The sequence below is a fragment of the Astyanax mexicanus genome, chromosome 12, assembly GCF_023375975.1.
Source record: "Astyanax mexicanus isolate ESR-SI-001 chromosome 12, AstMex3_surface, whole genome shotgun sequence".
NCBI classification, from domain to species: Eukaryota; Metazoa; Chordata; class Actinopteri; order Characiformes; family Acestrorhamphidae; genus Astyanax; species Astyanax mexicanus.
In genome coordinates, this window is record NC_064419.1 from 18,427,801 (window position 1) to 18,439,874 (window position 12,074).

The 12,074-nt window shown below is 39.1% G+C and overlaps 1 protein-coding gene across 3 annotated transcripts in view; it reads left to right on the forward strand.

The window, feature by feature from the left end:
* Window positions 1-12,074, forward strand: part of LOC103037059 (probable G-protein coupled receptor 153) — a 92,733-nt gene that overhangs the window by 25,990 nt on the left and 54,669 nt on the right. For 2 of the 3 annotated variants that reach the window (XM_022670709.2, XM_007247937.4), the window contains exon 2: window positions 10,051-10,580. In XM_022670709.2, coding sequence (XP_022526430.1) covers window positions 10,228-10,580 — 353 coding nt within the window. In that variant the 5' untranslated portion in view covers window positions 10,051-10,227. Of the gene's footprint in view, window positions 1-5,067; window positions 5,326-10,050; window positions 10,581-12,074 lie in introns of those variants that run through there. The other variant, XM_049485553.1, reaches the window with a different exon arrangement.

Here is a 12,074-nt window from a genome sequence, read left to right on the forward strand (position 1 = left end):
GTAGAAATTGGAATCAAGTCTTCAATTATAACAGATATACAGTAATAAAATGTTAATATTTATGGGTTACAGATGCAGTAATATGAATAAATTAACACATTATTCCAGCATCACATAAGCAAAATAACATGTAAACAAATATAGGTTACATCTGTCCAGTCATTAGTCATTTTATGCTATTAGAGGCTGATACTGGCTGCATTTCGATATTGTTAAAGTTACTATGGCTCTGGTATCTGTAATGGATTTACCAGCTCAAATATAGGCACATGGTCGAGCTCCATCCAGGGAATAACTGCCCTGTGTGTGTGCTATCATCCATTCCGTCTGTCTTTAGACTCTCCACATAATTTAGTGGTGGGACACGTACCGTGCACAGTGCTGAAATGGCAGGGTATGCATGAGTGCTGGGCTGCAGAACTTTTTTAGCTGTGTTGTGCTGTGTTGGACCCTTCTATCTGTCTTGGCAACCAGACATTACATTCCACAATGAAACAGTGATGCAGTGGGGGTCAAAGAGATGGCTGTGGCCATAAAATTTAAGCTTGGTTTAGGTTTAGCTCTCCCGGGTTAGCTTTACTTCCTCAGGTGTAGCTTTAGCTTTAGCTTGCCAGGTTGCTCAGACTCAAAGAAAGTGCAGAGCCATGGAGCATTGTGTTTGGCCATAGGTGTGCTTTAATGGCGTACATAGAGAAAAAAACAATACTTATAAAATGTAGCATACGTTTGTTCAATTTTAGGAAGATATTCTAAAGACTTACTTTGTACAGTCTCAGATTTTAGGCCCTATTTCAGTGATTTATAGGCGAGGCCTCAACCGTGCATCTTGATTTAGGGTGTGTCAGTGTGTCTTTGCTATCGTAATGACAGGAAAAGTACAGCCTGAATTCTCTTAATTAAACATATTTTGTGCGTAACAGGCAGTAAACCAATCATTGTTTCACTAGCCATTCTCTTTAAGAGTCAGTTGCATTTTGACTTTTCTGACTTTGGCGGATTGCTATTTCAGATACGCAGCTAACTGGACATGTCCAACACTTCTCAGCATAGAAACTGACCTGCTGGTTCATGCTGTTTATTCTTGATGTAAAAGTTTCATAGCTGTCAACAGGCATGTGCTATGGGTTTGTGCACTGCTGCGTGTCCATGTGTGCACAAAAAGCAGGGGTGTACATGTGTTGGGGATGCTCCTGTTGACAATTCACTGCCAATATAGCAATAAACGCCTGACTGTTCACTATTGTAAGGGTTCAAATCAGTCAGTGCTGCACCTGTGTTAGAAATTTACCTGAACACACCTCATTTGCAGATCACCACGCTCTCATCAGCAGAGATATATTCATAAGCACTGTTTCACGAGCAACATGAAAATACTGTTGCCAGGGTGTATGATAGCAATGAGCATCACTACTTGCCTTGCACAGGGTTTAAGATATGTCCCTTAGACTTTAATTAAAACAGCTTTCTTCGGATCTCATGCTTACTTGTCTTGTGGTGCCAAGTTTCCTAACCTTGTTCTGCAAATTAAACAGGCTTAATAGCAGATTAAAAAGGTGTTGATCTGGCAACCCCCACTGGACTCATTTGTTATATTGTAGTATATGTAGTTATATTGTGAGTTTTTTAAAAGTAAGATTATCAGAGTTCTCAGTCAGTGGAAGACAATGGAATCCGCATACATGCAAAAGTTATATAACAGCAGATTTAAGCTTCCTCTCTCCTCATCTCAAGGTCATATTTCTAATTTAGAGGAATGAGGAAATCAGCTAAAATACTTAAACTCAGGTTTCTCATTCATTTTTATATTAATTCCCAGAAGAATCATTCAGAGCTTAGAGTAGAATTTTTTTTTTAAACGTAAGCAGATACTTGGTATGGCAGTCCAACGCACATTCCTTAATCTAGCTCTTACATCATCTCACATTAATTGGAGTAATACAATCAAAGGCCACTGGGAGACAGGCACTCATATCTCAGATCTTTCCAGGAAAACCAGTACGTGACTGATCTTTTCTTGGAAGGCTGTTCACCACAGGGTCTGTTGTCAGAGAAGCCATACCAGCGCCAGTGATGACTTGCTGATAGGGAGAACAAAACCTTTCATAATTTCATAATTTGAAGATAAGAGCTTAGTGCCTTACATCTTTAGAGGCTTTAGAACAGAGCAGAGGCACATTACTGCCATCTACAGGACTATTCAATAGAGATGAGTGCAGTTAAATACTGCTGATCCAAAAGCAAATTATTTTATTATAATGCCCTAAAAGGGTTTACTGTCACACCTCAGCCCATGCCTGTCTTGTGTTTTTACCTCTTTTGGTCCTATGTGCTCCTGCCCTCTGTTTACCTGTCATGTTTCCCAGCCATTTGCTTCTGTTGTGTTTTTGTCCTGTCTCCGCCCTAGCCCCACCCTGTTATTAGTTATTTGTAACCCCGCCCCCTCGTAACAGATCCTCAGGTGTTTCCAGTTTCCTGTTCTCTCCTCATGTGTATATAAGCCCCTTTTGTTTCAAGTCTTCCTTGTCTAGTCTTTTGTTTGGTGTCTGTGGTCTTGTCAGGTTTGTTGTGTCTCATGCTGCTTGTAGTTAGGTTCCTGTTTTCTAGTTTAGTCGTTTAAGAGTTTGTTTTCCTTGTCTAGTTTTCATAGTTTAGTTATCCTTGTACTGTTTAATGTTTGTTTTGCGTTTCCCTACCAGTGTTTGTTTTCAGTTGTTTTCAGTATAACTTTTGTTTATCTTGTTTGTTTGTTAGTTTTAGTTTGTTTATTTAAATAAAATATATTCTGCACATACGTCCATCCCTCTCATCCGTGACATAAGCTATATGAAACATTTAATTTAGCAGGGACTACAAATTTGTCATCTCTGTAAAATTAATCAACAATTAAATGTTTTGGGCTCCTCCACAAAATTATACGGTTGTCTGTTGGCCTTATCAAAATGCTTTTTGAATAAACGTCTCAAATTGTCTTCATTAAATTAAAAAAATTAACCAAAAGTCTGCACAATAGAGCTTTTTGTTGACCATATAGAACTATGATCAGAATATACATACATGACCAGCAGTAAGATTCAGCTTTCTTGCACCAGTAAGAAAGATTTGTAGATTTTCAGGTTTCTGGAGCTTCCCTAACATTATGTAAAGCAAAGATGTACCAGTCAGTCCCTGTATACAAAACTTTATGTCAACCTGTCAGTGAAATACATAATGTAAGGATATATGAATAAGCATATGCTTTGGGAAACACAATAACAATCTCTCACTCTCTTTTCTCCTCCAGCATAGAGTGGCTCTGGAGAGAACAATATTGAACTGATTATCATATTTTTCTCAGCGTTGCTTTGTCGGCACAAAGGGAGCAGATGGGCCGATGCTTTTCCGCCTTGTGTTTTTGGGAGACGCTACTGTGGGTGACACATATAGGCAGTGTGTTTAACATGTGTTATTGTCTCATTTAAATGGAGAATATGGGCATGATTCAGCTGGCGGTCTGACGGGTACTGTCACTGGGTGTCTGTATGCTAATGATTTGTTGTGGTTTCCTTCGCTAAGACGGTCGAGGCTTGAATACTTGTGTATACATGTGAGAGTCAAAATATTCTGCATCTCACAATATACACTACTGACATTCCAGCATAAATGCTGTGCATATTTTTTAGAGGATATGTTATGCTCATTGTCGTAAAGAATCAACTAGAGTAAAACCAATGAATCCTGGACCGCTATGCCGTTAGATGCCAGATCATCTTTGCACTTGATACAGGCACTTTGACAGCCCAGCATTTCGTAAATTAATTTTTGAACTCACACTCCGGTGCATTATTCCAGCAGGACAATGCTTGTCCGTGTATTGCTCCATCTCAAGAGCTTGCTTAAAGACACAGATACTAAGCCATAGTCAGCAGTGATGTCAGTAATGCATTAATTAGCACATTAGGTTTTCTCTCTCGCTCATTTTTGTTGTTTTAGCATGGCCATTCCTTTTATTTTTGTGTCATGATCAAGCAGGCTGCAAAAATGCCCAGTACTTTACTTTAACCCAGTTTCTGCTTATCTTTCTACTAGAAAAGAACCATGGTTTGAGTTTGATTACCCTCAGCTATGGAGCTATGGTGGAAACTAGCTCCCCTGTGCGTCGCAACCATGGTGGAGAGGCAGTATTATTCAGGATAAAGGAACACAGTCATCGCTTTATTGTTGGAACTTACAATTGTTGCCGTCTGCCGCAACCACGCCAAAATAACAACACCTACAGAACAAGTTCCAAAGGTGGAGCAAAGCTTCCAAAAAAGAGAGTTTTGGCAAACAGTTATGTTGCAATGGCAGGGGTGCGTGTGTGTCAGTGTTGGCTGTGTTGTCGGCAGCTGTTAAAGTAAGTAATAAAGTCACTTAAAATCAAGTAATCCATAAAGTAACTTAGTTACATTTTAAAGAAGTAATTAGATTACTTTTTTAAGTAGCTATTCCATCACTATTGGCCAGCCACATCCCAAGATCTTTCCCCAGTTTAAAATGTGAGGGATGCTATTGGGCGCACTATCAACACCCACTTTTGTAAAACTCATACGTTAAATATGTGTTTTACACACAGACTGATATATTTTAAGCGTTTAATTATTTTGTTTTTTATGACTATGGCTTACAGCAAATAAAAATTCAGTATGTCAGAAAATAAGAATATTATATAAGACCAATTGGTACTTTTGGCAGTATGGGCAGTGTGCCAACTCCTGCTGGAAAATGAAATCCGTATTGTGGACAGGAGAGCTAGAGTAATTTTTTTTTGTTGTTTTATCAAATTAAAAAATTACTTATACCGGCCATGTCCTTTTATTTTAATGTTTTTTTTTTGTTTTTTTTTCTTGTAAAGGGAACCCAAACAATGTAACATGATTTTAGTGTAATTAAACTTGTTGGCAAGCTAGAAAACTAGTGACTGAGCAGCTAATGCTAACAGAAGTGAAAGACACAGTCCTCTTTGTAAACCTAAGTGATTAAACTGGATGAAGCAGTTTTTCCACAAAGGAATTTTCAGCTTTGTCTTCTCAATGTGGAGTTATGTATCCATAACTAAGTTTTGGGAGTTGATCCACGCCCTCACTCCTCCCCCTTCCTTCCCTATTTAAATCGTCACTTTCTCTCTACATGCTCGTTGAACAGCCTTGCAGTTGTTCAGCCGCGCCTGCTGCGTTAGCTCCCGCTCCTTACCTGCTCCACGATGGTACTCCGCCTCTATGTCTCCTGCGGCTGGAGTCCGACCTCGCACGACTAGCTGTTCTCGTTCTCACCTACCGCCACTGCTGCAGGCTGCCTTCCTTGATTACGGTGCGTCTTTCCCCAACCGCCGGGGCTGGTGTAGCTCTCCTGGCTGCTCGGCCCGCCCTGGCTCCTCAGCCCGGTCTGGCCGCTACCGAAAGATTCCCTCCGGACTTCTTTCTCTCTCTCACCTCTGCCGCTCTCGGCACCGGCGCCCACGCCGTTACTGCTGCCGCTCCCGGCGCCCATGCCGTTACTGCTGCCGCTGCCAGCGCCCACGCCGCTCCCGCGGCCCTTTTCCCCCTATTTTCCCTTCTAACCTGCGTTCTTCCGCCCGACCCGCTGGCGGGCCGTGGCTCCGCCTCCCTGAAGTCTCGTAGGGCGGTGCTCGAGCGTGGCCAATCCTCCCTCTATGCTGTTAGTCCAGTACACTCCCATACTTGAATAGGCTGGCAGCACCTTCAAACACCTTGATGAATTAATTCCCTACCTTTCTTTCCTTTGACCTCCACACTGCTTTCCTCATGTATCGGCTTATCAACTGGCTTTCTCAAAGACTACAAGGTCGCACTTCCAACACTCAGTTGCAGGAGTTCCCAAGCCTGTCACAGTCAGATCTCTTCTTAAATCCTTGCAGTGGTCGAAAGTTCTGATTTAACTTTCGGGGCTTCGTCTTCACGCTTTACAGCGAAGCTACCCCGAACTCCACCCCAATACTCTTGAGTTCGTTCCCCCTCTTTTCTTCTTCTCTGCCCAGTCATGGGTCAATATTATCAAAAAACTGTTTCCATAACATTGTTTAGTTATAGAATTAGCTTATAGGGGCTAGTCACATGTGCAGGAGCCTCACAAATACAGGGAAAAGGTGTGAGTCTGTTCTGTGTTGACTGCTTTCTCAAGAATTTTCTAGTTGGTCAGTATTTTTCTCTGAAGAGGAACATGGATGTTTATGTGCTTTGTGTAAACAAACGTGGTAGGTGTGAAATGGGGGTTTCTAGCCGGCTAATAAGGGTTTGGATTTGTATATAGGTATATGTGTTTGAACACAAACTTGGTAGAAATAAACTGCGTTATATACAGCTCTTAAAAAAGAGACAAGGTAACTTGTTTCTTTGATTTTACCAAATTGAAAACCTTTGGAATATGATCAAGAGAAAGATGGATGATCACAAGCCATCAAACCAAGCTGAACTACTTTTTGCACCAGGAGTGGCATAAAGTTATCCAAAATCAGTGTGTAAGAGTGGTGGAGAACATACCAAGATGCATGAAAACTGTGATTAAACAAAAACCAGGGTTATTCCACCAAATATTGATTTCTGAACTCTAAAAAACTTTAACATACACTTGTTTTCTTTGCATTATTTAAGGTCTGAAAGCTCTGCATCTTGTTTATTTCAGCCATTTCTCATTTTCTGCAAATAAATGCTCCAAATAAAATATTTTTATTTGGGAGAAATGTTGTTTTGTAGTTTATAGAATAAAACAACACTCAAACATTTACCTATAAATAGAAAAATCTGAGAAACTGATTTTTTCCAGAGCTGTATATACATGTTCAAAATAGTTTGAAATCAGTTTACCAAGTATTCACTAATACCATGTATTACATTTTACATTGTATTTTGATTACTTCATTTTAATGAATTCAGTTAAATGTTTGTTGTAGTTTAGCTAGCTGGCTAATAACAGTCTGGCCTATTTTACAGATATTTGTGAGCACAAATAAAGTTTTACTTGGGTTGTATGATATGGACATAAATGTGGAAACTCTTTTGATGTGTTTATCATTAAAACTCATTAATAATGTTTATTATACAGCCCTAAATTGTATTTGGACTGTGACATGGTGGTATTATGTTCTTAAACGTAATCATGGACAGTGTTTTTCTGTCATGTTACAAATGTTGACATGCACAATTTTATCATCCATCTTTGAAAATTGTACTCGCATTGCACATTAATAGTAAATAGGGCTGCAGACTATAAGACGCTCTTAAAATCCTTTCATTTTCCCAAAAATAGTCAGTGCGCCTTTTAATCCAGTGCCTCTTATGTATTAATTTACCAGTCAGTTTGTAAGGAGCTGTAAAGCCCAAATTGCAGTGTTATTCAGGAGCCCCGGGGCTGGAGTAACATTAGCATTAACCCCTAACCTCTATTTCCACATGCAGAGGAGAGTATTATGGGTCTGTAGCCTGCTGCTAACCCAGGCTAGCACTGCTGGAGCAGTTAGCTGCTAATGCTAATGCTCCAGCCTAGAGCTGGAGAAATTCGGTAATCTGAACTTACTGTAAATAAACCAAAGTGCTTTACTCACCCAAATAAACAGTTTTCAGGAGAGAAATCTGTGTAGATTAATGTCCAACACTTGGTTGACTATAAAAGAAAGTATTTTTTTTATTACAGTTTTGTTTACTTAGCTTAGCTTTACTTAACTTAGTTAGCTACCCTCCCCCCACCACCCAGTGGTGAGACCTGCTGCTTTAAAAAATTCTTATAGTGTCTCTTAAAATGCGCCTTATAATCCAGTGCACCTCATGTATGAAAATACAGTACACCAGAAAATAGATGTTTATTGATGGTGCGCCTTATAATCTGGTATGCCTTATAGTGTGAAAATTACGGTAAACAAGATATTTATGCTTGCAATACGATAAAATATCTCTATATATTGTCCAGCTGTAATCAAAGGCAGTGTTAATTTATTCCAAACATGTTGTGTTACAATTTTTTTGCAGTTTAATACAAAAGGAAAATTCACAATATTCTTTTTATTTTACACAAACAGAATATATCTGTCATTAGTATTTATTTCACTTCAGTTTTGGATACTTGGATTGTATTATTGATATATTGAGACATGTTGGATCATTGACTTTTCAATAAAATGTAATGTTCAATATTTTCAGTATTGTGCAGCCCTAATAGAAAACTCGTTATTGCCATGTAGCCAAGACCATGTGAAAAAACTGTTGTATTTGGAGAGAAGCAGGCTCGACAGCAAATTAGAGCAAATATATGTATTTTGGAAGTGATTTAAAATAGTTGCAAATCTACTGGATGTTTTCTCAATGCAACCTATAATTAAACATACTGTCTAGACTTGTGCTGCTGTGCTAAATATCTGAATGCTTTTCTTCAAACCTGTCAGTAAGTTGTTGATTTTTTTTTTTTTTTCAAAAAGTGGCAAGCAAGGCTATAAGAGTTTGCAGCACTTAGATAAACAGTGTCCACAACAACAATTCAATTAAAAATGACAGCAGAAAACTTTAGTATTGAGCCCTAGACGCTTGTTTCTTTCAAAAGTATGAGACAGAAGTAGAAAATGTAGCTGCACGAATGTCAAGTGAAAAATGGCACAAGATCGACATCTCAGCCCAGAGTTAATTTGTTGTTGTAACAAAATTCAGATTCAAAGTTTGCATTTGTTAAGGTTCCAGCAGTGGGACTCATTTGGCTCTGATGTGATTCTTTTACTTTTTCTCGCTCTCTCCAGCCCCCATTCCCCCAGAATATCCTACATATTTCTCCTCTCATCTTCACTCTGCATTTCTGCTTTTTTCAACCTCCCTTCGGCTCAGACGTCTATGTTTCTTCTTTTTTTCACTTTGTGTAATCCTCTCTCTTCCACCTTCCCTCAGCCTTCTTTCCTCCTTTTCTAGTCTCCTCTCCTTCTCACATTGGGCACTCAGCTTTACCTTCCCTCTGTCTGCAAACACTGGCTTGGTTTTCCTTTCTTCTGTTCATCACTTTAACTTGTGTCTAGTTGTTTCAAAGAGTTAGTTATGGGCTATGCTGACGAATTCTGGGCTACTTCTTCATTACTCTATCCATATTGTGCAGCATTTAAACTGAAAAAACAGCCCTGGAGCATAATGCTCCCACCACCATGTTTAACAGTTGATGTAGTGTGCCTTTTTACAAATTTGGATCTTTTATTACCACTAAATTAATTATCTTTTTGGTATGTCTGTGTATTTTGGACTTTGTATGTATGTATGTATGTATGTATTCTACCCAGTGTTATTAGTTACTTAAGCAATAAAACATGAGAGGGGTGCTATAATGTGTAGTGCCATTTTTACACCTTATAGCATGAAAATCTCAAGTGTATTATTGCGAATTTACCACAGTTTGATTATTACTGTTCTTTAAAATATTTTGAGTTAAAGAGGAAGAGAAAATATTATCTGTTTGGTTATATAAACTCTGTGAGTTAAAATAGTTCCATAACTGCTCTGTTTGTAGTTGTGCTGTTTGGCTTGTAAGTGCTGCATCGTTTCTAGGTTACCTGTATGTGGGGTATGAGTAATACATATAGAGCTTGTTACAGTTACAGTGCATTACCGGCTAATAATGTTACTCAAAGAATGCCTCTCAGCCAATCACACTGCAGGGTCAGAGTTAACTGTGGTATAATTTCTATTAAAGATGAATGTTGTCGTTTATTCTGCCACAGAAAAACAACAGTTTACAGAAATCCCTGAAAACCCAGTATTGCCATGATATTTATGATAATGATGTTCATGATTAATGTATGCAAACTTGCTTAGCACTCATGTTTAGCAGACTGATGATTCTCTACAAGTATTATTCAGTTATATTACTAAAGAAGTTTTAGTGCTTTGCATCAGTAACACTGCATGCATTACTGTCAGTGAGTAATTAATTTACGTAAGAGATATATAATTTGTAAATTTTTATCAACTTTATTATTGTGACTGCTATATCCCTCGATGATTGCATTGCCTATTTTATATTTAAATGTTTTGTTTTTTTTTCCACTTGTAGATGTTTTGACTCTGGCCCCTCCCCATCCGACCCGTCCAGGAGAAGGCCCACCTGCCCCAGTAGGAATGCACCCTCTGGCCTGGCGCCAAGCTCCGCCCGCCGTCACGCCCACCGCTCCTCTTCCTCTTGCCTTCCCACCCCCTGCCGCCATCACCACCATCTGCAGGCTCCTGCACCATGAAGGATGAGGTCATCAGCACCAACGCGCTGCCCTGGCTGGTGTGCTCAGGTGTGTCCATCCTGGCCAACGCCTGGGGCATCCTGAGCGTGAGCGCCAAGCAGAAGAAGTGGAAGCCGCTGGAGTTCCTTATCTGCACGCTGGCCGGCACGCACATCCTCAACATGGGCATCCCCATCACCATGTACTGCGTCATCCAGCTGCGGCGCAAGCACTCCAGCTACGAGTGGAACGAGGGCCTCTGCAAGGTCTTCGTCTCCACCTTCTACACCCTCACCCTGGTCACCTGCTTCTCAGTCACCTCCCTGTCCTACCACCGCATGTGGATGGTGCGCTGGCCTGTCAATTACAGGTAAGGCTGGAAACATTCAGGCTTGTCTTAATGTTCATGGATTGTATGTATAGCCAGTCTTAGTTCTCATGTGGTGCAACAATGCAGCCTTCACTAATCCCACATGGCTTATCTACAGGAGTTGGACAATGAAACTGAAATACCTGGTTTTGGACCACAATAATTTATTGTCCCGACACACAGTTCTGGTGGAAACAGGAGAGTTGAGGTGCACATTGAATTCTGCCGTGATTTGGGCAGCCGTGGTTTTAGGTTTTTTTGGATACAAGTTAGCACCCGAACATCCCTTTCAGACAGCTTCCTCTTACAGCGTCCACAGTTAATCCTGTTGGATGTGGTTGGTCCTTCTTGGTGGTATGCTGACATTACCCTGGATACAGTGGCTCTTGATGCATCACAAAGACTTGCTGTCTTGGTCACAGATGCACCAGCAAGACATGCACCAACAATTTGTCCTCTTTTAAACTCTGGTATGTCACCAATAATGTTGTGTGCATTGCAATATTTTGAGTAAAACTCTGATCTTAGCCTGCTAATTGAACCTTTACACTCTGCTCTTACTGGTGCAATGTGCAATTAATGAAGATTTGCCACCAGGCTGCTCCAATTTAGCCATGAAACCTCCCACACTAAAATGACATGGGGTTCAACCCCATGTAGGCCTCATATGCAATGTACAATCAAGATGGGGCCCATATTTTACTTTTTTATGTTTAAAGATCTTTATTTAATTAATTCAATATTATACAGCAAAATGTATCAATACAACATACATAATGTACTTTTTTCATTAAAATTTCAAAATTCATTTTATAGTCTAAAGTTCTTCGCTTAAGTTCTTTCACAATTTGATTAAAGACACATTTACTTGGTACAAACAGATGATCTGTGATCATTTTATATCTTGCCTCCATAATTTATATTTTGTGATGCATATTACCAGCCAAATTGTTTCTTGTTCTATCTGAGATAGATAATCAAGTAATCCAAAAAAAAAGAAAAAAGTTCTTTTCTTATTATTTCATTAAGATTGTCCCAGACTGATTTGGATCTTCATATTGGGCATTCATATAAAAATTTTCTAACATTTTAACCACTGCTTGAACTGGCAATCTGCTTACACTAATTTATATCTAAGTAATATCTCTCATTTTTTTCAGATACATTTTTATAAAAAAAAATAAGTTATTGTTTGTTCCTTTACTTCTAAATCAGTATATATTACCATATTCATAATCACATGTTAACTTATTATTATATTATTATATATCCAATATCCAATTAATTTTTTTAATAAAAAAAATTATAAGACCAGAATACAATATCTTAAAATATGGAAATTGTGAACGAGCTTTACCTTTTTTTTTCTTGCCAGTTTGTCATGTTGACGATCCAGGCTGCTTGTCTAAAAGAAACCTCATCTATAAAAGTAGATATCTGGGTGGTTTAAAAGCTGTAGACAAAAAAACAAGAATTGCCGCATGTAAAATTGAC